This window comes from Ochotona princeps, chromosome X (genome assembly GCF_030435755.1).
Source record: "Ochotona princeps isolate mOchPri1 chromosome X, mOchPri1.hap1, whole genome shotgun sequence".
NCBI lineage: Eukaryota > Metazoa > Chordata > Mammalia > Lagomorpha > Ochotonidae > Ochotona > Ochotona princeps.
The window spans coordinates 79,518,800-79,546,182 of NC_080865.1; the positions used below are offsets into that span (position 1 = coordinate 79,518,800).

Here is a 27,383-nt window from a genome sequence, read left to right on the forward strand (position 1 = left end):
TGCAGACACTTGAAACAGCTGACAGAAGATCTTCCTCTCTGTCTCTCCACCTCTCTGTATATCTGACTTTACTGCAAAAATAAATAAATCTTTTTTTAAAAAGTCATAAATGGTTAGTCACTCAAGCAGCTCAGTGCTGATCATATGAATGTTACCATTACAAAGAAACGGATATTTAATACATAGAGGCTGAAACAGACAATAATGAGATGCCAGAGCCCAAAATGACATTAAATGTTTTTTTTTTTATTATTGAACAGAAAAAAAGATAAAACATGGGTGTTGAATTCACTGAGCAAAAGCAGCTCTCCAGGCGATGCTGCTACACTTTGTGCTAAAGAACCTTATGAACTGAGAGTATACAGAATACATATAATATGTAAGTTACCTCAAGAGCAAAGGAGAAGGAGTAGAATACAGTTTCTGAAGAGAAAATTTAGTGAATTGACAAATTTATTTGTTCAAAATTTCTAGCCCTTATCCACCTAAATTCAATAAGGTTCCACATACATGCGTTCAGTATGTGCATACTGAATTCCCTTTGAAGCTGCTTTGGGGAAGGATTTCATTTCATATTCACCTGAAGTAACATTCAATTTTAAAAATCTTTTATTTGATGTAAGTATCTGTATGTACACACTTACACACACATCTAAAACCTCAAATCTTTACGTAAAAGGCTCATGCTGTATTTTTAAATTAGAATTGGTGAATTCCAGTCATTTCTCCTGTGTGTCTGAGAAACTTCACATGTTCTCAATGTACCCAACACAGTTAGGTGGGTTGACACTTATGTCAGAAAGACTTTATGGAAAGAGGGAGGTAGCTCATGCGCATTGGCAACCTTCGTGTGTGGTTTCCTGGTGGAGCAGGCTGCCTCCCTTTGACATATCATAGTCAAAGATGAAAGAAAACCTGTTTACTTTGAAGCCTAGTGGACACGGGTGTACAGTTACTATCATCCACCTTCAACCAGGTTTATTGGCCTTAATAATGTAAGATGACAAATACCTTACACCCAGCACACAGCATTGAAAGAGTACTGAGGAAACATTTTATAGACGACACCTTTTGTTCATATGTTAAACATCAGCTTCTATGAGAAACGTTGCCAGAATGGTTTTTGTTACCACTTTATAAACATTCTAAGCCAGAGAAACAGCACAAATAACATCAATGTCATCTTTTTTTTTTTTTCCAATAGCTGCATCAATTACTGGAAGCTAATTCTAACATATATACTACTAAAGGGGAGAAAAAGAGAACTCAGGACACGTTGCAAAGAGAAGACTACAGCATCTTAGTTGTACGAAGGATCTCAAGGTGCAGAAAGAGGGGACTCTCTAGAAGGTGATGGTGTGGACTCTTCGGGTGGAAACACTGTAAGTGTGCAAGCTCGGATGCCACCCAGGGACTCTGGGAGGTCAAAAACCTTATGCCACTCATCTTTATCTGGATCATACTTCTGCACTATCTCTACCATACAACGGTTATTCCAAGAGTACCCACCAACCACATAGATTTTATTTTCAAAGACAGCGACCCCAACATCACTCTGCCCTCTTAACATGGCAGCAATTGGGGTCCACTGGTCAAGGATAGGTGAATAGTATTCACAGCTGAGGACATCATCATAATCACTGGTTCCTCTGAAGTGATTGCCTCCAATGACATACAGCCTCTCACCCACTGTGCACATGCAATGCAGACCTCGCACGGTGGTCATTGGTGCCTTCTGGATCCATTTGTCAGTATCAGGGTCAAAGCACATGAGCTCCTTTTGGAAAGTATCATGAGTAATTCCTCCTAAAGAACAAAAAGGAAAAACACGAGCCTGAGAAGTTATTACAAAAAGGCAAAAGTAAAGGCTGACCATCATAATCTTTTCTTTTAGCAACATATTTTTAACACAAGTTTGAGCACAAACTTTTAGCAACACATTATGAAATATTAACAGTGCACTTATGTCTGCACTCTGTAAATGTATTTTCTCCACTAACCATATTTTTTTTCCTTCTTAAAGAATGAGAACCAGCTTGCATTATCCAAATGGTTTGCTCAAAAGGAGATCTTATAGTATTTAAGAAATATATGGAAAATATATTTGGCTACATTTGGGTCTGTGATACATCCCAACACTGAAGAACCACACACTCCTTGTTCCGTATGAGCAGGTGCTCTGTGAGTGCTAAGTACTGGACTAGAGCACGTTAAATTCCATTTCCTCAAACTGCCAAATAAGAATATCTACCTCCAGCTTGCCATTAGGATTGTGACTCTGAAATCAGCTACTTATCAAAATGCATTGAAAAAGCCCTTTAAAGCACACAGGGTTATAAGATGCTCTGAACTCTGTTTTTAGAGAAATTTTAGTACATTGGCTGAGGAAGGACAATAACATATATGTCAGAACTGAGGCAGGGTCCAGGGTCTTGGAGGAAGACAGGGGTGCCCACTTTTTGGACCCCATGTCACAGTTCACTGTCTGCAGGAACCAGATGAGCTGGCAGTGCAAACAAGACCTTGGAGTTGCCAAGACAACCAAGGCGAGAGGAGTTTCCCTTTGCTTCTCTGGCCAGACCTAGGGAGTGGGAGGCTGCAGGCCAGGCTCCCAGAATAGGACAAGATAGTCACTCGACTAGACTCACTCCAGACACTCTTTATCAGCCCAGACACCTGGGTCCCCCAGGCCCCTCCCTTTGGTCATGACTGTGAGAAGAAAGGGAAAAAGAACCTGGAAGGCTCAAGCTGCTTCCCCTAAAGCCAGCGTCCTGTCGGACACTCCACTTCCCTACCTCTTGGTGAGACAGGGCTTTCCTACTGCTTTGCTTTGAATAAAGATTCTGTTACAGTTGCACTTGCTTCCTAGCTTTTTATTTCTATACCAAGGTGAGGAAAGAACCCACCAAGCTTTGCAGGTAACAAGAACCATTAAAAAGATTTACAAAAAAATTATGATGCTGAATATATGTGAAATTTTATGCATGCAGAAGTTTGTTGCTGAAGTATTCCATTTATATCGTCTACAAAGTAGATCTTTCTTCATGAGAGACTTCATAAGGCATTGTTGAAAGAATCAGACCACAAACATTACCTTTCCCCCTTTGTTCTCTAACACTGTAACTGCTGCTCTCACACTTTCAGGCCTTCAAAGAGGGAGAGTAAAGGCCAGAGGTGGAGTGAGTCAGCCTAACAAATATCAATACCAAAGGTGATGTTTAAAGAAAGACTTCCTTCAGAAGTCTATGAAAGGGTGATCTGAACATCAACAATTTGAGAATCAAAGTTGTTACTTGGACACTGGGAATCAGCTGCAACCACTGCAGAATCTTATAACCGAAACATATTTCCCTGTGCCTACAATCCAGCCATCGACCGCAGAATTAGTCAGGCAATGTTACTATAGTAGAATCCCACTACAATGCTAGGCAAACAAGGAAACACATAGATATTATGGATTGTATATAAAAAGAGAGTAAATGCCATGTATTATCTCTTAGAAACACATTTTAGCCACAGTATAGCAGAGCTTATATGTTACACAATGATTTATTTCCCCACATAGTTTAGCTTTATCTTAAATAAAATGTTGCAATAGATAATATAATATTCATTATAGTACATAGTGGTGGAATGGAAAGCAAATTAGAGAATCTGAATAGTCTGCAATCTCTTCTAAATTACCCTATTTATAGCAGGAATGATTTGCTGCTGGTCTTGTGAAATTGAGGAATTTCCAAGATATCTATATGTGAATTAATTCACAAAAATACCTCTCAAAATCAACTTACATGCGTTGTGATATGCAAAGCTGAGCATATTGCTTAAAAACTCACATTTTATATAGTGTCCACATAACAATTATTTACCTGAAATATACATTACTCCTCCATATACAGTTCCAGCATGGCCATAGTGGGGTTCATTCATTTTTGCAACATAGGTCCACTCATTTGTTCTTGGGTTGTAGCATTCTACTGTAGCTGTTTAAAAAAGAAAATTGTGTTTCATTTCAAATTTAGCAACTATTTCTTATCCTTTAGGTGAAACAATAATTATATTAACTACCTGAAACATGTCTACTATAGATGTCCTTTCGGGGGCACTAATACTCTTCAAGACCGTGTTAGTAATGTAAACATTCACATATGTGACATCAAGATGAGGCTATGTAAGAATCTAACACATTTCTGTCACTGCAAAAATTGCTAAGATTTCTTTTGGATTCTGATTATGTCTCTATAATTCGACATCTCTCAAAAGTGTTTTCCTCTTGAATATGAGGAGGTAAAAAAAAATCACAAAGAAAGAAAACTCAACTCTGGGATCCTATGTTGAAGTATCAAATATATATGAAGCAAAATTTTAAATTAAGGCTGAAAATATATACACTGAAGTCTATCACTTCCTATTCAGAGCACAAAGGACACTAAAGATAACTTATTCATAATATCAGATTAAAGCTAATAGTTTGTATATACCCATCACTACTGCAGCAAGTACCTCTTGGAACCTGAAGATAACTGGCAGCACAGGCCGATACGATCTTAATAAGGAAAAAGTGTTTTGGCACGTCATGTTAAGCTGCTGCCTGGGTCACTCACATTCCATATGGGAAGGCCAGGTATCAAGTTGTGCCTCTGCTTCTTCCCATCCAGTTTCCTGCTAAAGCACCTGGGAGGCAGCTGGTGATGGTCGCAGTACATGGGTTCTCACCACTCATACGGGAGCACCTGACTAAATGCCTGGCTTTCTCTCCTTCCATCTGTCATTCTGCCTTTCAAATAGATCTATTTTAAAAAGAGCTTTACTATACTGGGGCTCGGCAGCGTGGCCTGGTGGCTAAGGTCCTCGCCTTGATCCCATATGGCTGCTGGTTCTAATCCCGGCAGTTCCAGTTCCTCTCTATCTCTCCTCCTCTCAGTATATCTGACTTTGTAATAAAAATAAAATAAATCTAAAAAAAAAAAGAGCTTTACTATAAACATTTCCTCTCTGTAGATAATGTATCATCTCTAGCAAAAAGTGTTTCAGAGAAGTGACTTCCACTTATTTAAAAATGGTTAAAGGTTTTGAAGAGGCCAATGTTCCAAAATAGAAATTCAAAATGGACTAAAAGCTGATATTGCTTATTGTAGATGCTTCCACTTGCTAATGGAATTCCTTAACTTTTCCAACACTGCTTTTTTTTTCCCCATGAAAACATGACACTTTTTAGGCAAGCACTGCATCAAGCCCAGAACAAAATTCATTTGAGTAAGTTCCCTTGAATCTTTGGTCAACTATATGATACATGTTTAGGTAGTGACATGTAAACAGAAGGATCTTGGATGACATTATTTGACCAAGCCACTGGCAAAAGCTTTAACTACTTGTGATCAAATGCACCTTTGATCAAATGCACTAATGAATCCACCATTGAACAGTTGCTCTGTTTAAAACGCAAGGCTGGGAAAAGAGGAGGTGGGAGAGAGCGCAGAAAGGGGAAAAAGAAGAGGGTTGGGGGCAGTTAATTTTCTGTTCTATTTAACAGTTTCATTTCTCCAACAAGCTCACAATGTGATGGGCTTTTTTCTCCTCTAACACAGATGTATCACATCATCTCCATTAGCTGAGACCAACTCCCCTTTCTGTGTACTTCAGCTTTGAATTTCCAGCCGTATTTCAAAGACATTTATGACTCTCATTTGATGTACTATCTTGGTGGCTTTGTTCACCATTTCTTGCCTGGATCTTTAGCAACTACTGTTCACCCTAAAATCTCCCAGCAGAATCCTGCAAAATCTTTGCCCCTAAATAAGGGCTAAATCCACAATTAATAGAAAATGTAAGTGCCAGTTGCCTTATTACTGTGTTTTTACTGTTTCTAGTCACTGAAGGTCTTTTCAAGGCTTTTTTTAAACTTAAGTGACAACTACATTTAAGGAGAACAGTGTGATGTTTTGATACATGTATACATTGTTTAATCAGAACTATGTCTTGCATGTCAAATGTTTACCATTTCTTTGTGGTGAAACATCATCCAAAAGGTTCATTTCCATTCGTCTTTATCATGACTTAACTCACAATCAAAATCGTACCTTTTTCTCAACACTCAACAGAGGATCTAGTATACTGATTTTTGGCATTAACAAAGCAATTAATGGGAAAATCTTAATGTAATGAAGTAATGTAGTCACACATTCAGACAGAAAAAAGGGTTTTAAAAGACTTCCAGAGATAATCTTCTCCAACTATTTCAAGTCACACACTGTATTTTTTTGTAATGTAGGACTCTGACTTTGCCTTTAATTTTGAAATTTACAGACTATACCTATCCTTTCTTATGTTAAATTCAAATTATTCTGATGAGACATTTATTAGTTTCTTCTCATTCTTTTTATGGTGGAATTAGAAGCTGAATAGATATTCATTGTTGTTTATTTTTTTTTAAAGATTTATTATTATTGGAAAGGCGGATATACTGAGAGGAGGAGAGACAGAGAGGAAGATCTTCCATCCGATGATTCACTCCCCAAGTGAGCCGCAACGGGCCGGTGCGCGCCAATCCGATGCTGGGAACCTGGAACCTCTTCCGGGTCTCCCACGCGGGTGCAGGGTCCCAAAGCTTTGGGCCGTCCTCGACTGCTTTCCCAGGCCACAAGCAGGGAGCTGGATGGGAAGTGGAGCTGCCGGGATTAGAACCGGCGCTCATATGGGATCCCGGGGCTTTCAAGGCGAGGACTTTAGCCGCTAGGCCACCGTGCCGGGCCCAAATAGATATTCATTGTTATAAAAATTTTCCTATATAGAAAGATAATACTATTTGTCATCGAGGTAACTGCATTTTTTCCTTGGTGGCGGGGCAAGGGGATTAGTCTATTGTACTTTCCCATACTGGAGCTTCTCAGAGCAAGGCAACTATTAACTACCAACAACATGAATATACAATAGTTTGTCAATCCCAGGTAATCTTGTTCAGTTTTTCTCATCGTTTAATCTTTATTGTCAACCTTTCTCCATGCAGAATTGTTACTAAAAGCAATGGAATTTAGTTTTAATTAAGAAGTAGATGTTCCTGCTCTCCTTTCTGTTTTTGTTTTTGCTTTTGTTTTAATCTGTAAGACAGACAAATAGGTTAGTGGTAACTTTAATGAAAAAAAAAAAAAAAAAAGAGGCAAAGTAGTGATGATGTAAGACCAGGAGCTGCTGCCATAAAGCAGTGCTCCCAGCAGAGACCAAGAGTTGCGAATGGTCAGGAGACAATGAGGAAAATCTAGAGGAGAGGTCAGCCAATCCCAGCAAATGAACCTAAGCCAATCCACTATCTATTATTTTATGGCCCAAAAGACAACATTATGAATTGTTTCTCATGTTTAAAGAGTTGGAAAACTAAAAGCTGTTTTGTACCATATGAAATTCAAATACCAATGGTTATTAGTAAAGCTTATTTGAAACAAAGCAATGCCCATTTGTTTGTGAATTATCTATGATTGCTTTCTAACACAACAGAGTTAATTGTGACAAAGGCTGACAAGCCCAAATGGCTCAAAAAGGACACAAATCGCTGACACTTTACAAAAGTCTATTGATATCTATCATTGTGGAAATGCATATGGAAGTGGAAAACCATACCGAAAAGCAGAAAGCAAGGGGGAGGGGACAATTGAGACCTCCCAATAGGTACCATCTCTTAAAGGTCTCAACATCTGTTCACACTGCCACACTGAGGACCAACATCCCAATGCATCAATACCTGGTTGGGGGTGGTGGGAACACGATACTACATACTTATCTTAATCCACTCAATGTGACATCTAAGTGATCCTCTCAAAACAAATGTCTGATCACTTCATTCCCTCTAGATGAACAGGTTGAAAGCTCTTGGTTTACCTCAGATTGAATGTCAGTTTTCACCAATAGCTACCATGATCTGGCCAACCATTAGCTCCAGAACCATTTCTCTTACCATACTCACTCCCTTGGTTCATTCCCCTACTCTGCCCTCTTGGTTGCTCTTTGGACACTCAAACAAAACCCTGTTTCAGGACATCTGCACTCTCTTTGTATTGCTTTTCCACCATACACACCCATCACTCACTGCACAAATCTTTGAGTTCTCTGTTCAAACAGCACACCAAGACGAAATCTTACATTATCACTACTTAAATTATAACCTCCTTTCTTATAAAGCCCCATTCTCCACCCCTCCTTGTCTTCTATCCTCCAAAATTCTAATATACCATAATATGGTTTATGTCTTACTAGAATGCACCATAGGAACAGGGGTTCTGTCTCCATCATGTAGAATTCTGACTGTCGCACATTATCACATTTTCAAATAAATTAATGAATTTTATAAAGCTTGCTGATACCTAATCTAGATCACCTTTGGTAGTCTGGTGGCCTGCTGTTTACATTACAGAATTTCTCCAATTTAAGGCTTACATTTTGCTGGATGGTTTCATTTAACAAAGGTTCTTGTGGTCTCAACCAATTCTGGTCGAGTTCAGAATAGGTCCTACAAGATCATGTGGAACTTGCTGAGGTTTGGCCTGGAAAAAAACACGTGAAGAATGATGGTTCCTACAGAGTGAGGTTGGACTCTGGAAGCCTAGGGTGCTGGGCAGTGATAAACAAACCCCCAAATCTATCAAAGTGTATGGAGGAGGTATATGTTGGATTCTGGTATTTTTATTGTATATTTATTTTTAAAATATGTAACATGATTTCTATAAGTCATTTCACTACTTGATGGCTTGATGTTTAAATAATTATGATGTAAAATAATTAAAAGTAAAAAATATTTGAGTTATCATAGTCTTCTTCAATATAGACTCAATAAGATCGATTACTTATATGACATAATTTTGAAATATGCCAGAAATAACTCTTTCTTCACATTACTGGCAGTTACTTTAAAAGCATTCCCTGGTTTCTTTGGAACTAGTGTCAAAGACAAACAACATTTCAAGGAATTATATTGCAGCAAGAAGCCAGGCACACACACAAGCATACACATAGGCAGAAGTAAGACTTTTGTTGGTGTTCTACAGTCTTAGCTTTTCCTTAGGTCCATGATGTCATGAAAATTTTATTTTTAAACTCTAAATAAAAATATGATCAAATAGTCAATATGAACTTAATAATCACTCATTAAAAGCATCGTTTTCCTGCTTCTTTTCACTTTCAAAACAGACTATTTTTCATAGGAAATTCAGATTTGGTTTCTGAAGGAGAGGAACAAGGCAGCTTATGCATAAGGCACCTGCCCAAAAGAGTCATCTAGGTCTTGTTCCTGGCTAGGTGTGACAGATGAGGACACAAAGCACACAGAAATGGATGAGCAAAAGGGCCCCTAGGTTCTTGGCTTTATGTGATGATCATCTTTGGCATGAAGATTATAAAATCCTGGAGCAATATGGCTTTTAATTACTATTAGGAATAATATGATGAAAAGTTAATAGCAGCATATTAACAGCAGTGCTAACAAGCTCACTATGCTCTTGACAAATCCTTGAAGAATTTTTAGGATGACCACTGACTGTCAGGGTTGATGACCTATCATTTTTGAACATTGAGAAGTTCTTACACAGTGGCTTTTCCAAGAAACCACCTGGTCACTCCTTAAACCTTGTGGATAATTTCCAAGCATCATAGATATGTAATAGCATAGTAACATGAGGAAAGAGATCTGAAATAACAATTCCATACAATGCTTTGAATGATTTTTGACAGTCTGTCCACTCAAATACCCAGGTAAATCTATGTAGTCCATGATGTCACTTAATGCAACAACCCAGAGGTCTGGAATTAGAAAACAAACCACTGTAACAACAAAGGAAAACATTTCTGGGAGGAAATGATCAGTCATGTTAACACCATGGTATTCACAGGACAGGGTTTTATATAAAATCATTTTGCTTTTCCTTATATATTTCATTCATTGTGGTAGGAGAGTATATGGGGAAGCAGATTCCAATGAGACATTCCCCACATGCCACAGTGGCAGGGGGTGGGCTGTGCTACACTGGGCTGGAGCTGAACTTGAAACCTGAAGCCCAGAACTATCACCTGAAGCATCACTGTTACCTCCTAGGGTGTGTATTAGCAGGAAGCTGAAGTCAGCAGTCAGAACCGCTACTCCGAGTAGGCCCTAGGACACATAGCACAGGGACATGGCACACTGGTGACAGGGGCGGGGAATCATTTTAATCATTTTTCTGCCACAGGACATTTGGTTATTTATAACATCATTCGTGGGCCATTACAAAATTGTCAACTTAAAGACGAGCCTACTTAAGATTTACTGAATTGAGTGTCACCTGTGGTTGCCTTGGCAGGGCCAGACCGAATGATTTCATGGGCCTAAGTTGAATGTTCCCTACCCACGCACCCCCGCATTCACCCCAAAAAAGGACTTGATAAACAGGAAAATCTAAGAGCTTAAAGTAGGCTTTTTTTTCCTCCAGAAAGTACCCTAGTCTAAAACTCATTAAATTTGTTTTTATTTTTTAGATTATGGAGGGCAAAAGTTGAGAATTATTATGAATTATCCAAAACCAAGACCAATATTTTGAACGTTCTAGGCTTTGTTGAGCCTGGTATATTAGTCAATGATAGAACTTTATAATAGAGAATAAAACAGCAGTGTAAAAAACAGTCCAAATAATAATGTAACAACGGATAGAAAATTTAGGTTTCTTATCTCTATTTTTGGATAAATTATATCATCCCAATTGGCCTAAGAATGAAATTACACTTTTTAGCGTTAATTTATGTAGCCAAACGTGCATTCACATTAAGTGTGGATGTGACCAACCTGAATTTAGGAAGACAAAAAAAAAGTAGCCATCAAACAACCAAATTAATTTAGAGTAAAACAGTTTGAACGTCACTAAGAGAGAATGATTTTAAAATAGTCACAAATTACTATTCTCATTGTAAATACACTTTGCGTGATATTGAATGTCACACATTTAATTGATGAAGATAATTATCTTACTAAGTGGCTTCCACTAAGTGATTATTAGAAAATTATGCAAAAGACACCAACGTCCGTTTTTGGTAATGCAGTATTTTAACTTGCTTAGTAAAGTATTATGTGGTCTTTTAAAAATGGACAACGAGGAAGCATGACAAAGTGATGTGAAAGATACGATCAGAACATAAACTGGCTGAATATGCTTTTTAGCTGAGCTTCAAGATGAAGACTCTACATGCCGCCCAGCACTCTATGAGACAGCAATTTCTTTGCAAGATATGATTTGTACCCTGGCCAAGAGTATCTGTCAGGTAAAGCATACAGATGACCTCTAATGCTTTCTAAGGCAATAAAAGACCTTACAAATAAAACTGTTTAGTCTAAAAATTTACAGGAGTGCTTATGTTAAGATTTAGAAAATAATTTCTGGGAAACAAAGACGTGTCTCCGTGCTTATCTGAATGCACACACTTACGTAGTTCACCAGCCGCATTCCGTCCACCGACTGCATACAGATAGCCTTTGAGAGCACTTAGGTGGAAGAAGGTGCGCTTTTCATTGAGAGATGCAACTTGCATCCATTTGTTGTATCGGGGATCGAATCTGAAGACTGTATCGACTGCTGTTTTTCCTTTTGTGTCATAATTGCTCTGTCCACCAACGACATAGAGGAAATTTCCGATGACGGCAATGCCATGCTGGTACCTTGGGGCATCCATGGGCGCCAAGGCTTTCCACTCGTGGGCCTTTTCATCATACATACGCAGCTCCTTGCTGACAACCAGCTGCTGCCTCAGCACTCCTCCTAGTGTAACCAAATGAGTGGTATCAGACCGAATGGCAGTCCTGTCTGACTGCATCACTGGCTGCATGTATGGCATCATTTGGTAATTGCTGGCTTCCAAAAGCAAATTCACACAAGTATTATCAGTTCTCATGAAATCAACTGTTTGCACGTAATTAATGAGCTCCTGTGGTGTCATCAGTGGGAATCGTATGTTCTTCATCAATTTTGCAGCAAAGTCCATTCGAGGCTCTTCAAGGCGAAGCCAGCGACAAGTAGCTTTAAAGAGCTCAAGTTCAGTGCAATGCTTAAGGCTATTACTGGAAAGCACAAAGGCAAGACGCTCAAAGGGGAGTTTCAGGAACTCCCCGGTACTCAGCAGAGCAGGAAAATTCTTCAAGACGAAACTGTTGATGTATTTATCCACTTCTGTCAGATTGTAGGTGTTGGCAATCCGCCCAACTTCGACACAATTGTCTAAAGTAATCTGTTAAGTCAACAACAAAAAAATTAAAACACAGCTACTTTCACGACACTCATATTGTAACATAAATACCTATTTTAGAAGAACAAAACATGCTTTTTAATGTCCACTTGGGTGCAAATAAAGATTCTTTGTATGCATCAAAGTTCTAAAGACAATTTGCAAACGACCTTTACCTAAGTCACTAACAGTTACCAAAAAAATGTGTTAAGTCACTAGGTTAGGAGGTAATCTAAGAAATAACGTTATAACTTGACTATGGCTAAAATAATTACTTCTCTTTCCTCAAAGATGTGCATTGAAGGGCCAACACGGTAGTATAGCAAGCTACTCCTCTGCCTGATGCCAGCATAACATATAAGCAATGGTTAGAGTCCTAGCTGTTCCACTTCCCAACCAGCTCCCAGCTTACTAAGAAGGCAGCAGAGGATGGCCCAAGTCCTTGGGCCCCGGCACCCATGTGAGAGACCTGGAAGAAACTCCTTGCTCCCAGCTTCACAGCAGCCCAGCTCTGGCCATTGTGACCATTTGGACAGTGATCCAGCTGATAGAAGATCTCACTGATTCTCTCCTTCTTTCTTAAACTTTGACTTTCAAATAAATAAATAAATTCTCTTATGTAAAAAAAGCATATTGTTCCACAGAAAAATACTGGTAAGATTTTGATCCGAAGGAAATTCTGAAAATGATTCTATTATGGTTCATGTCAGCATATTTCTCAGTGATGATGGTTATGATGCTTAAAAAGTACCACACAGCTAACAGAATCAGAAACAGAAAAATATTAATAATCTAGTCTTAAGTTTTACTTTCATGTAAATGAGGAACACTCATTTCAGTTGCTTCAACACTCGCTGTTCATAAAGAAAATAACATAATGGGACTATCATAGGATAAAGTTACTTTTTGCATTATTTTTCTGGAAATAAAAGGGAGGGAATGGCTTTTTTGAGGGCATGAAGGATGGATTTGATAGCAAATCACACATAAGTCGAGATCTCTGCTTGCATCTGGGTGCATAGCGACTCTCCTGCTCTCAGCATCTCTAACTCTGAAGTCACAATGAATCCAGGACCCTGTCTTAGCACAGGGTAGCATATTTCACCAAGCAGAAAGTAAGCAAAGGGGAGTAGCAACAGGTCCTTTTTCAGCACAATCCTTTCAATGAACTGACTGGTCACACGGGGGGTTAAAAAAAAGAATATAGTAAATACAATGCAAGGAATAAATCACAAAAACAAACCTATTAAACCAAGGTCAGGGCTTGTATACAAAGCCACAGAGACAGGTCACATGTAAAGGAAACAATTAAAAACAATTTGTCACTATATGTATGCAATGTCACACATTGGCCCATCAACGCACTATTAATCTCATAACCATGTTTTTTTCAACAGATTGGCTGATGGTTAAGAAATTTATCGGCTAATCCTTCTGTTGACATTTCATTTCAAAGCTGGAACGAAGCTAAAAGTATTACTCTTCTGAGGAATGCTAAGCTCATGGTGATTTTTCACAGATTTATTACTGAAGGAGAAGCCGGGCTGTCATGCGGTTGATTTACCTTACAAAAATAATAAAAATGTTTATTAATACTTAGCGGCTATATATTTTAAATGTCTAAAACATACCTATAACAAAAAATAATTCTAGGAAAAAAATTAAGGGTATATGGGCCTCCAGAAATACATGGCTCAACAATCAAAACCTCAGATTTCTAATATAGTTACTCCAAGTTCACTTTAATTCAATTTTAAAGGGTCATGTTTCTATCTCATAAAATTTAAGTTGTATGAATGGAATCACACGCAATACATAATTGTCTAAGACATCCAAGAAGGAAGGGATTTCTGATTGGAGTAATGGATCTACTTCACAAGACCAGAAAAAGTCTTTCCCAGAGCCAGGATAATTTGCACTTTGGAAAATGTTTACTATAATGGGCAAGCAAAAGTTGACAACAACATAAACATAATCCCCGTGTACACAGAATCTCATCATAGATATGCTTACTAATGCAAAGAATACACACTTTAGGTGGGAGAAATTAGGTAACCTGTCACCAAATTTAAACAAAATGTATACCATAGACCTGGTAAACTATTAGGAAAAGAAGCTGTACATAGTAATTTTGAAATTGAACCAAGGTACTCAATTCCTTTCCCTCTACAAGTTTATCTCGTGAAAAACGATTGCTAATATTACAGGTGAAAAAAAGTGTTTATTTAAAAGTATTTGAAAAATGCTTTCTAGACCCCAGTGTACTTATATACCAAGAAGCACAGGGTGGAACAAGACTTTGACAGACCACCCAGTCAATTCAGAGCTGCCTATTCTTTATTCTTTTTTTTTTTTAAGATTTATTCATTTTTATTGAAAAGTCAAATTTACAGAGAAGGAAAAAAAAGATCTTCCATCCACTGGTTCACTCCCCAAGTAGCTTCAATGGTCAAAGCTGAGCTGATCTGAAGCCAGGAGCCAGGAACTTCCTCTGGGTCTCCCACATGGGTGCAGGGTCCCAAGGCTTTGGACCATCCTCGACTGCTTTCCCAGGCCACAAGCAGGGAGCTGGATGGGAAGCAGGGCTGCTGGGATATGAACCAGCACCCATATGGGATCCCGACACATGCAAGTTGAGGATTTAACCATGAGGCTACCGAGCCAGGCCCTGTCTAGTCTTTTCTTAAAAATCACTTAAGAGAGGTGTTTCAGAACCTTCTGGGCAGTCATCTTCTTGACTGAAAGACTGAGAATTTTCTGTAGTTCAAACACAAGAGCTAGCCTATTGTGGGTTGGTACACAGTAAAGGTTCAATGTTATTAATGTCAACAAATTAAAAAAAAAGAATGATGCAATGATAGATGCAGTTTAAAAAGAATACTTGTTGAATTAATATAGCAAGTTACTAGAAGCATTTTAAATGAGGCAAATGAGAAAAATACGTGACAGGAAATTCTTATCAAGTGTATATTATCAAAAGAATTCTATTACTACAGGACTACACTAGTGTGATAATATGGGGAAGATGGTACGAGGGGACAATGTGGAGGGAGAAAAAGGTGAGGGAGGCAGGACTCCCTATAGCTGCAAATCTGTATCATGAAAAACAACAACGAATAAATAAATAGTTCATCACAGAATGCAAAATCTAAAATATCAAAAATATATATAGACCAAAAATGATGGAATAATGCTAGATGATCTTCAATTGTAAAGAAGTATTATCTGGGGTTTGGTGTGGTGGCACAGCAAATTTATCATCTGCCTGTGGTGCTGGCATTCCATACAGGTGCTGCTTTGCATCCTAGCTGCTCCACTTCCAATCCAGTTCCCTGTCAATGGCCTGGAAAAGGCAGCAGATCATGCCCCAAGCCTTGGACCCCAGCATTCATGTGGGAGATCTGGAAGGAGCTCCTGGATTCCCTGGTTGGATCAGCCCAGCTCTAGCCATCATCTGGGGAATGAACCAGAAGATGAAAGATCTCACACTCTCTGCTTCTCACTTTCTCTCTGGAACATTTTCAAGTAAAATAAATAAATCTTCAAAAAGATGATTTTACTACTGTTGCTTTCAATTCACACCTCAGTTACGATTACTGATTCTTGTAAGGGTCTCAGCTAACAGATCTCTAAACAGTTAGCTTGTAGGGTTTAAAAAGTGATATTTGAAGTAATACATAGTATCTACTTCATGCATATATACCCATATATTCCACTTTGAAAATTTAAAGTAAATTGAAAGCCTAAATTCCTAAGAAGGAAGAAGTCCAATTTAATCTGAATTCATCTAATTTGATATGGAAATCTAGCCAAAGTTCCCAGTAGAGTAGACTTGAACAACAATGATAACAAAAGTTAACTCAAATGATTATACTAGCATTTGAAGACAAAGCAGCAAAAAAGAACAAAATTGTACAACTAAATGTAGGAACCCACAAATTGTTTTTAAAATAATCAAACGCATATTTGAATTTTCTTGACGTAAATTATTACAAATTATTCTGCTATAACCAAACAATCTTTCACAGTCACCCTAAAGAAAACTCTGACGTCATAATTTTTCAAGGATTATTCTCATTAATTTACAGCTGTTAATAGCTGTTTTAGCCTTCAGATTATACATGAAGTACCCACAGACAGGCAGGAACTTAATTTGTAGTTTAAGGCAGCTTTCATCATCAGAAATCTGATATTGTTTAAAAAGTGCTTTATACAAAGAAAGTCCTACTTAGACAAACATGATTGTCTGCTTTTAGGCTCTCAAGGGAGATGCAAATGCTAAGGAATTTGGCAAAACTGGGGGACCCTTTCAGCTACTGAAGGTACTAAATTCTCCCCAGTGCTAAATAGCTTATAGTATATTTCAGTCTGCCATTTTAACAATAATTAAAAAAAAAGGACAAGAGTCAAAAAATCAAGTCAGCCACTTGGGAGCAAAGAAAGTAACACATTTTCTCCAGAACCTCTTGTCACATGACAGACTTTAGGATACAGGAAGAGATTTTTTTTAAAAAATAAGAAACAAAGGGATGGTTAAAAAAAGAAAAAAAAGCTTTAAAAAAATCTTCAGTTTTTAAATGCCATATGAGCTACATGCTGACAGTATTTCCAATTTGGGTAACCCAAGTCTCTACTCCTTTTCACTTATATGCATTTCCTATATTGGATGCAATGTTAGTTATTACAAGGGTCACCGTGAGACTGAAGTGACTTGCGTCCTGCCTAGGCCTCTTGTTTCTATAGAGTCCTAGATGGCAGGTAGGTCAGAATGAGTGGTCATGGTCACAGGCATCGGGATCATCTTTCAAAATATTCAGCTATCAGCACAATATGAGTAACAATCAATCAAAATGGGTGCCTTACTATAAACAACTGACCTTCACCCATCTGGGTATTAGGCTCATTACCAGCCGTGGAAATTAAGCAAGTCAGACTGGTTTCTTCTGGGAGAGAAGTAATTCTGATTCATTGTCATCTAATTCTGTGCATCTTAACGCTAATTTGGGTAAAAGCTCCCCAAAGGTAAAGAAAACTTTATCTTAAAATATATGTTTCTTAATTTTTATGAATAAAAACTAATTTAGACCAATGCAGGGGTTGGGAAGGTTGGCCTGCAAAAAAACATTTAATCTGGCCTTGCCAAAGTAACTGTAGGAAAGAATTCAAATTCCATAAATCAAAGCAGGCCAATGTTCAAGCTGATAATTGTATATAGACCCTAAATGACATTATCAATGTTCAAATGCCCCTGGATGAAACAAAGGTTCTCTACCACTGAACTAAGGAACCCCGAACCCAAACAGATCTGTGATGTAGGAGATGCTCACACCAAGAATGCCTCCAAAGCAAAGTAAACCCTTTTCAATGACTTCTCAGTCTGCTTTTCCCTGGAGATAATCATGTTCTCCATTTTTCTCTGCCTTTTACCCTTGCCCCCGCCCCCCCAAACGAATTCCCTTCATTTTCTGTCTCCAAGTATTTTCTGTCTTCAAGTATTCACTTCAAAAAAAAATTTCTCTTCATCTCACTGTATGATCCACAGCCCTATCACTGCTATTTAATATACAGGTAGAACCAACGACAACTGCAATGGGAAAAATCCCAATGAAGAAACTGTAAAGTACATCATGCCAAGACCAAATTCAATGGCAATCTCATTCTAATTAAACATGCTATCACATAAAATTAAATGGCTTATTTCACATCTTTCTGTGTGCCAACTTTGACTTCTAATTTTTTAATTTTTAATTTTAAATTGGTTTTTAACATATTTGATATGGTTTTTAGATATAATGCAGGAAGGAAGATGAGAAGGAAGGAGGATAGCACTGAAGGAGGAGAGGAATGTTACATGTTATTCCACAGCTTTACTGTGTTTTATTTATTCTATATATCTGTATTTATTTTATTTATGTTTTATTTATTCTATATGTCTTTAAATCTAAGTTAGCATATTTCCAGTTCAATTTCAAATGTCCTAGTTCAGCCATCTGGTGAATTACCTGGTGAATTGCCTAATCCACCAAAACAACAACTTGGTGGGACAAATGCTAGTTTAAAAATTTCAAACTGCAAACAAATAATGAACCAAAAACTTCAAACTGCTTCTAAATGAGGGAACGGCTGCACAACATTGAGCATGTTTTAGGTTTGCAATGTCATAAGGACAAACGCTAAGTTAATGTTTAAAGGCATGTGTGACTGAACAAAGGCAATCTTCCATGATCCCCATGATATATGGACGGTTTGGGCTTTATTGAAACGTCTACCTACTCTGCCTTCTCTCTCACTGTTTCGCATTTCACGGTCCTCTACTCCATAATGACCAAGTAAATAGCACAGCAAGAACAAAATTTCAGGTCCTACAAACAGTCTTGCTAATTTGCACCCAAAGAGATGAATCAAATAGCAAAAATAGGAGCAGGGTTGGTTCTTTCCCTACTGAGATTGACACTATTACAGAAAACTGGTATCTTTAGCTCAAAGACCATTGTGATTTCAGTATCACTTTTAAAATTATTGCTCAAAAATAATGTCTAACTACTTTCTGGGTTAACTTACATTTAACACACCATCACTTCTCCTTACCCACACAAGTGATTAAAATATAGAATTCTATCAAAAACAATTTTTTTTTCTTTCTAGAACTTCAAGCATATTAGTGCTTAGGTTATGTGAGCTATAATTGTACATAAATGTTATTTCCTCATAATATTTGATGTCATTATACAGGTCTTAAAATACAAGATAATTCAATGTTCAAAATATAACTTAGCTTGTGAGCAAATATTTTAAAAAATCCTTCTCTTGGGATAATTGCACAACAAAGAATACAAGTCAAGGATAACAATGTGGCCATAAAACTCTTTAAAATAACAATTTGTTTAAAATTTTGCAAGTTTTTGTCAGACAGTAGTTTGAGTATGCTAAAATGGAAACAAACATACAAACACACACTTTCAATGGCCTAGTTATATTACTAATGGCTGACTTCCCAAGATGAATAGTAGCTTGTTAAAATAAGGATATATTCTCGTCAAACTTACTGTTCCTATTATAATAGATCCAACATTCAAAAAAGGCAGTTTTTAACAATAACAGCCATTATTTACTATTATTAAAGTTCATACAAGTTAAAATCAATTACAGAACAACATGTAATTCATCAACATAATGAACTGGAAAATGCATCAATATAACTGCTGTCATAATTTTTTAATTCATGAAAGCAAGATCTATGAATTCTTGAAATGTTAGCAATACTTTTTGTGTAAGACAGGCATTTAGTTTCTGAAAAGTAAAAATGAAGATTCTGAACAAAAATAAAACACCATCTTTAGGAAGTATATGACTGACAGTGAAGAACTTAGTTGACTGCTAGTTGTACAACCCCTTCTCACCCACTAAAAACAGGTAAACAGGATTCAGGAGTGATGTTTGTATGAAATCAAGACTCAGATCTTGACCTGTCTATATATATAAATATTAGTTCTTCTTAAGATCTAATTCCTATATCAAAAGATGAAAAACATCGCCACCAAGTATATTTCAAAGACTTCCAGAAACTCAGATTACTTTTCTGTATAATTCTGAGAAGTCTGTTTATATAAAATCACTAAGGTGAACAAAGCTGTATCACAATATAGAACATTATCAAACAGGTGAAGGTATATTTGTGTATCTTGACCCAACATCATTACTACCTGCTATCAGCTAAGTGCACAAATGCTTTCATTAAATGATGTCATTTTTTTAAAGACTTGCTTTAATTTCTGCTTAAGCGGCCAGACCACATGACACCACTCCCTAACAGCAATAGTCTGACATGTCTCCACAGCAGATTCTATGAGTCCCGGGTCACACAGGCTACATCAGAATCTACTTCAGGAAAAATAAGACTTGAAAATCCCTTACCCCAGAAATGAGAAATACTTTACAGAAGTCCAGAACCGGCAGAATCTGTAGAAAGCTGGCAGCTTCCAGCGTGTCTTGGAGGTTGTCCATATTAAGAGAAAGTTTTGCAGTATAAATGAAATCAATAATTTTCCTTAGGCCGACTTTGCTCACGCCATGAAGCTTAATGCACATTAAATCTTGTTCTTTCATCCCACCTTAAATAAAAAGATATTCAATTAACTGAAGGTGGATAATTAAGGTCAAGTTCACTTCTGTTGCTAATTAGATGCAATAAAATCAAGGAGAAGTCTTATTCTGTGTAAGCATTTCTATCCGGGTTAGCTTTTGCATATTTTACAGTTCAAAGAAAGTACTTGAGCAGGATTATCTTTATCCGAATGGAGGTTATATATGATGCCAGTGCTTCTAAAACACGTTCCTGTCCCTCGGTTATCTTTTGAGGGACTAAAGGTTATTGTTACTAGGACACAGGTCCTTTGATTGTCCAGTCATGTATCTTTTTCTAAAATGTGAAATAAAAACACACAATATATAAACAAGGGTGCCAATTTCTCATGTTAAAACGGTGCTAACTCAAAACTATTATATATATATATACACACATATATATATATATATATTCTTTTGGATACTTTCTCTTTTTCTAAAGATATGGACAAAAAGAACTACATGTGAAGTCTGAACTAAAACATAAACACAGATTTTTTTTTTAAATGAGGATGCAGAGTTTAAAAGTCAAATTACCTGTGAACATAGCCTTGAAGTAATCACTAGCAGATGCCATCATAACTCTATGCACAGGGAAGGCATCATCTGTGTCACCAGGCATCAGGGTCACATCACAAAGCAATCCTTCAAGCCGAAGCTGGTCAAAGCCCTGCAACAAGACGATGAGCTGAGCTGCTAAGCAAGGTAAAACGAGTTTACACATATTGATGTGATGTGATATATTTGTGACAATAATAAAGAATGAAACACCTCTTTTGACAAGTGGTAACACACATTCTATTTCACTGTACAAAAAAAAAAAAAGATCAAGACATATAAACGAAGAACAGAGCCTAGGTGTGTCGCACAAATGAAACTGACATCTGTGACACACTCATCCCATATCAGAGCACCTACTGGATTCCAGCTGTTCCACGTTCGATTCAGCTCCCTGCTGATGTGCCTAGCAATGTAGCAAAAGATGGCAGAAGTGCTCAGACGCCTGCCACCCATGTTGAAGACCCACATGGAGTTCCAAGGCTCCTGGCTTCAGCCTGGCACAGCCAAAGCCACTGCAATCATTTTGTAAGTGAACTAGTGGATGGAAGATCTCCTTCTCTGTCTCTCCTTCACTGTTACTCTGCCATTCAATTAAATAAAACAATCTTTTAAAACTAGTTGAAAACAAATAGAGGAGGGCTGGCATTGTGTTAGGGAGTTGAGCCACTGTTTGAGATGCCATCCCATATCGAAGGCCTGATTTGAATTGACTCCTCCATTTCCAATCCAGCTCCTTGCCACCATGACTGGGAAAGCAGTGAAAGATGATTCAAGTCCTTGGGCCCCTCCCATTCATATGGGAAACCTAGATGGATTTTCTGGCTCCAGGCTTCAGCCTGGTCTAGATTTGGCCGCAGTGGCCACTTGGTGAATGAACCAGAGCTGGAAGATTTCCCTCCTCCTCCATGTCACACTTACTCTGCCTTTCAAATAAACAAATCTTTTTTTAAAAATACTTCAACCTACAGGACTGTACCCTCAAAGAGTTAACTAAGCCACTTTGTTCTCTAAGAATAAAGATAAATATTTTATCCCCAAATATTTATACATCACACATGCACTTTAACATACAGTTCTATACCAGTTCTCTTCCTCTGACAATGATTGCCATATGTCCCATTCAAAGATATAACATCTTTCCAAAATGCCTTTTTTCCCCCTTTGTAAACACAAATGTTATGCATCCCATCCCCCTATTTTCAGTTTTTATTGTGAATGTATCAACTCTTTCTTTTATTCAGAATAGTAAAAACAGAGCAGGCATTTGATTCAGCACGTAAGACCTGGGTTGAAACACCCATGTCCTACATCAATACACCAGGGCTGGATTGCTGGCTTCAGCTTCTCATTGATTCAGACCTTGAGGGGTGGCCATGCGGCCTCAGGTAGTTAGTTCCTAGATGGAATTCCTGGTTCCCAGCAGTGGCCCTGCCCCCTACCTCCTCGCCCCCCTCACCCCGCCCGCCATCCTTTGCAAGCATTTAGGAAAGTGAACCAGTGCATGGGGAGCTCTTCATATTTCTCTTTGTCTCTCAAATAAGTATTTATAATTTAGTCTTTAGTGTTTTCTTTTTACTAACATAAAGAGAGCAGATTTCATATATTTCCTGGGTACAATTTAGGAAGAGTAAAAAGATGTCAGTTTTTCGAGAATATCGTCATGCTGAAGTGTTCCTTTAAAATCCAAATGAGGGGCTCGGCGGCGTGGCCTAGTGGCTAAGGTCCTCGCCTTGATCCCATATGGCCGCTGGTTCTAATCCTGGCAGCTCCACTTCCTTTCTATCTCTCCTTCTCTCAGTATATCTGACTTTGTAATAAAAATAAAAATAAATCTTTAAAAAAGAAATCAAAATGAGGTCTCAAATGTAGTGAGCTTATGGCATTCACCTTCAAATTGGACGAACACAAACATCACATGATGACACAGGGGTGGAGGATAAAAAAACGAAGCAAAGGAAGAAACCATCAACTGGGACACAGTTGGGGAGTAGCATTTAACCTTCAATCAGCACATGAACAAAAGAAGTAGTCAGATTTTCATGCAGAAATCACACTTGTTACTTGTAGATCCATGTAGTCTACTTGCACATGACTTAAATTTTGTAACCAATTAACTACAAACCAGAAAATTATAAAAGTTCTCCCAATAAGGAAATGGGTTATGCCCTAAGTGAAGGCAAGGTTGGCTCCCAAGGCCTTGGCTCGCTTCATTCCCTCAGATTAAAGGTTTTTAACAACTAAATGCATGTTTTTAAAGAAAGTTGAAATATGGAAAAACAAATTGAGAACTAAAAGGCCACCTTTTTTTCTAGAAACGGTAGTTACTTTTAGTAACTGAAACTACTTCTAGTAAGTTACTAAAAGTAACTACTATAAACATTTTAGTATATGTTTCAAGGTATCACTCTAAAGATTGATTTATTTTTACTGGAAAGGCAGATTTACAAAAGAAGAGGAGACAGGCAGAAAGATCTTCCATCACTGGTTCACGACCCAAGTGGCTGCAATGGTTATAGTTGAGCCGATCCAAAGCCAGGAGCTAGAAGCCTCTTCTAGGTCTTTTACAAGTGGCATAGTCCCAAGGCTTTGGGCCATCCTCCACTGCTCTCCCAGGCTATAAGCAGGTAGCTAGATAGGAAGTGGAGCAGCCAGTACACAAACTGATGCCCATATGGGATGCCATTGTTTGCAGGTGGAGGATTAGCCAGTTGAGCCATTATGACAGTCCAAGATTTCGTTCTATATTTAACCTAGTGGAGTTTAACAAATAAGATGTAATACACACTGTTACACATTTCCAAAACCCCACCTCAGCAGGTAACATGGCCTTTTGCATCATTGCACATAATTTTTCTTCACTCTGAATGAAGCATAGGGCAGCATACTGCAACATATTTATCAATTTTGCTCTCGTTGAACATTTAGCTAATCTCTCAACTCTTTTTTTTTTTAAAGATTTTGTTTATTTTTATTGGAAAGGCGGATATACACAGAGGAGGAGAGACAGAGAGGAAGATCTTTCATCCGATGATTCACTCCCCAAGTGAGCCGCAACGGGCCGGTGCGCGCCGAACTGAAGCCAGGAACCAGGAACTTCCTCCAGGTCTCCCACACGAGTGCAGGGTCCCAAGGCTTGGGCCGTCCTTGACTGCTTTCCCAGGCCACAAGCAGGGAGCTGGATGGGAAGTGGAGCTGTCGGGATTAGAACCGGCTCCCATATGGGATCCCTGGGCATGTTCAGGGTGAGGATTTTAGCTGCTAGGCCACGCTGCCGGGCCCTAATCTCTCAACTCTTACAACTGTAAGCCATGCCTCAGTGAATTTCCTTGTACATGTACTTACTTGTGCAAGCATATCTGTGGGAGTTTTTATTATAAGTGAGTATTGGTTTAAAGAGTGTATTTTTATAGTTTTCAGACAAATAGCAAGTCAAAAGACTTAATTTGTCTTAGGAAAAATACCATAACTGGCAAAAAAAAGTTAAGATACTAATGAGATGAGAGTAGGTACTATATACATCCTTTTTTTTTGACTTACCAAAACATTTTTGAATTCCCCTCGAGCTTACATAGAAGCAAGCATGGCTTATTCAGTCAAGGGCAATCATTGGATACAATTAGTTACTTCCTTAAGGGAAAAAAATCCTTGGCTCATTTACTAAGTCATTTACTAAGCTCTACTTCCTATAAAATACTCATGCAAATAGTTTAATCTGGAAAAGAATAATGTCACTAAGCCTCATTCCTACTACCTTGAATTCCTTATTTTTGCCCTTTAATGAAAAGCGTTACTTATATTTCTAGCACTGTCTTTCTCATTCCTTGTTCATCCCATTAAAATTATTTGCGGAAATATGTGCAAAATCTTCAAGATTGAGACAGCTCAGATACAGCACCAAAGGTCTTCACACCTTCTTCACATGTTTGAACATTCATGCATTTCACTTTCTCTTTTTAACTGGAAGATGACAAAAGTAAAGAAGCTGATGTACCCAGATGAATTTTATCACACATTGTGCATCTTCTAGTTTAAAGATAATTCATTCATCTTTGGTAAACTATCTGCTTTTGAGATTTTGCATGTATTTTCTGAGTGCAAAGTAGTTTCCTTTACATCTCAGGACATTTATTTTCATATATGAATGATCCCGCTATTAATTCAATACTATATTTGTTAATTGTATTCTAGATTATTATCTTTATACAAATGAGATCTGTCAATTCAGATCTTAATATCTTTCTCTTTTCCTGGATATCATGGCTCTCTCTAAAAAGTTCCTTCTACACTACACTCTATTGTGTTTAGTAAAATGTCCTTCCTCTATATCTCTGCACAAAATTAAAAAGTCGGACGTTAGCTTCTGCAGCTCCCATGTGTTTTCCTATATATCTTCTTTTTACTTCCAGTAATCTTTCCCCCAGTTTAACTCTAGGAAGACTCCAAAGATATCCTGTACTCAAAATGTGTCCTATTGTAAATCATTTTCTTCCAAATTTGTGGTCACCACTTTTGTCAGCTTTTTATAAACTTGTGCATCTCCATATGCTAACCCACTATACACCTCGATAGCTTTGCTTAGTGCAAATTGCTCAGCTTCCTATTTTTGAATCTTGTCTTTGAAATGGTTTATATTGGTAAACGTGCTGTGGCATAGTAGGCAAAGCAGCTACCTGTGAAGCTGGCATACCATACGCATGCCAGTTCATGTCCTGGCTACTCCAATTCCAACCCAGCTTCCTCCTAATGGCCTGGCAAAACAGCATAAGGCTCCCTAAGAGTTTGGGCCCCCACACCATTTGGGAGACCTGGATAAAGCTTCTGGCATTTGGCTTTGGTCTAGCCTAGTGCTAACTGTTGCAGTCATCTGGGAAGTGAGCCAGTGGATGGAAGATTTCTCTGCATCTCCCTTTTCTTGTAATTCTGCTTTACAAACGAATAATTTTTTAAAGGCTTGTATAAACTTAAACTGATTTTTTTAATTCTACACTAATCTCATTTCTCTGTTTTCCTAGGCTTTAGTTTTGACATAAGCAGGACTCATGTGTCCGCAATTTGAGATTTGCTTTTCCTTCTTCCTATAAATGTTCGCATTTTGTCCTTCCTCTGTATTTGCAAGGAAAAAAAAGAAGCATTTAAAATGTTTCCCCTTCTCTGTATAAAACTCACCCAATGCATCAAAACTCCAAATCCTATGAGATCAAGGGTATATATCTAGTATTAAGAATGTCTAAAATATAAGAGTTTGATAAATCTAATAATCATACTGAAGTAAGACAATGAGTTCAAAATACAAAAAAAATGGAGAAAGCAGATAGGTTATTAATAACTTATAGGAAAACTTCCTTGGGGCTGACAATTAGGAAGCTTGCACTACAAAGCACAATGAATGCCTCGGTTCAAGTTCCTGTTCCACTTGGGATTCCAGGTTCCTGCTAATGCACGCCGGGGAAGGGGGGCAGGTGATGCTCAAGCTCTTGGGCTTTGTCACTCGTGAGGTAGCTGGTCCTGGACTGAGTCCCTGACTCCAGCTTCAGAGTAAACCAGTGGATGGGAACTTGCTCTTTCTCCTGTTTGCTCATCCTTGTGTTCACCCTCTCCCTCTCACCTTCGGTCTCTCCATCTCACAAGTTTAAAACCAGTTAAAGTTGGATGTCAATAATTTTTCAACAAAATAGATTGCTATTCTGAGAAAAAGTTACACTGATGTTATCGAAACAAATCAGAGAAGCAAATCTCCCCATTAAATCCTTCACTAGAAATAATTTATTACAATAATATAACTAGTTCTGATGACTATAATTTAGTAAAGGAAGGAAATAAACACATTCTGTAGCATAATAAAATTAGTGGGAAAATGTTTTGTGAGCAAAGATTAAGAGAGTGAAAAGGGGGGCCCAGCGCGATAGCCTAGCGGTTAAATTTCCCGCCTTGAACATGCCGGGTTCCCACATGGCTTCCAGTTCTAATCCAGGCAGCTCCACTTCCCATCCAGCTGCCTGCTTGTGGCCTGGGAAAGCAGTCAAGGGTGACCCAAAGCCTTGGGACCCTGCAACCTGTGTGGGAGACCTGGAAGAGGCTCCTGGCTTCAGACTGGCCGCTGGGGGAAAGGAATCATCGGAAGGAAGATCTTCCTCTCTGTCTCTTCTCTCTACACATCTGCCTTTCCAATAAAAATAAATAAATCTTTACCAAAAGAAAGAGAGTGAAAAGGAAAAGATCAAGGAATGAGTTTCCTTCAATCTTCAAGTCAATGTGTTTGATCAAAATGATATCATGTTTAAAGACATTGCTTTCCATCTTGTTCAGAGAACAGAAAAGGAACAGATGCCCTTGAAAGAAATCCCGGGTGTATATACCAGTTTCTATTGACAGAAAGCTCACTGTAGAATGCTGGTTAGAGTTGAACAACATGTAAATGGCTCCCTATTGCTGTATTATATCATGACTCCTGGTTTTCAAATCCTTCT

The 27,383-nt window shown here is 38.1% G+C and overlaps 1 protein-coding gene across 7 annotated transcripts in view; it reads right to left on the reverse strand.

Moving 5' to 3' along the window:
* Positions 1-225: 225 nt before the first annotated feature.
* KLHL13 (kelch like family member 13) overlaps positions 226-27,383 on the reverse strand; it is a 170,465-nt gene continuing 143,307 nt past the window's right edge. For all 7 annotated transcript variants that reach the window (XM_058658642.1, XM_058658639.1, XM_058658638.1 and 4 more), the window contains 5 exons: positions 20,893-21,025; positions 20,146-20,342; positions 11,439-12,234; positions 3,870-3,983; positions 226-1,806 (listed from right to left, as the gene is read on the reverse strand). In XM_058658642.1, coding sequence (XP_058514625.1) covers positions 1,319-1,806; positions 3,870-3,983; positions 11,439-12,234; positions 20,146-20,342; positions 20,893-21,025 — 1,728 coding nt within the window. In that variant the 3' untranslated portion in view covers positions 226-1,318. The remainder of the gene's footprint in view (positions 1,807-3,869; positions 3,984-11,438; positions 12,235-20,145; positions 20,343-20,892; positions 21,026-27,383) is intronic.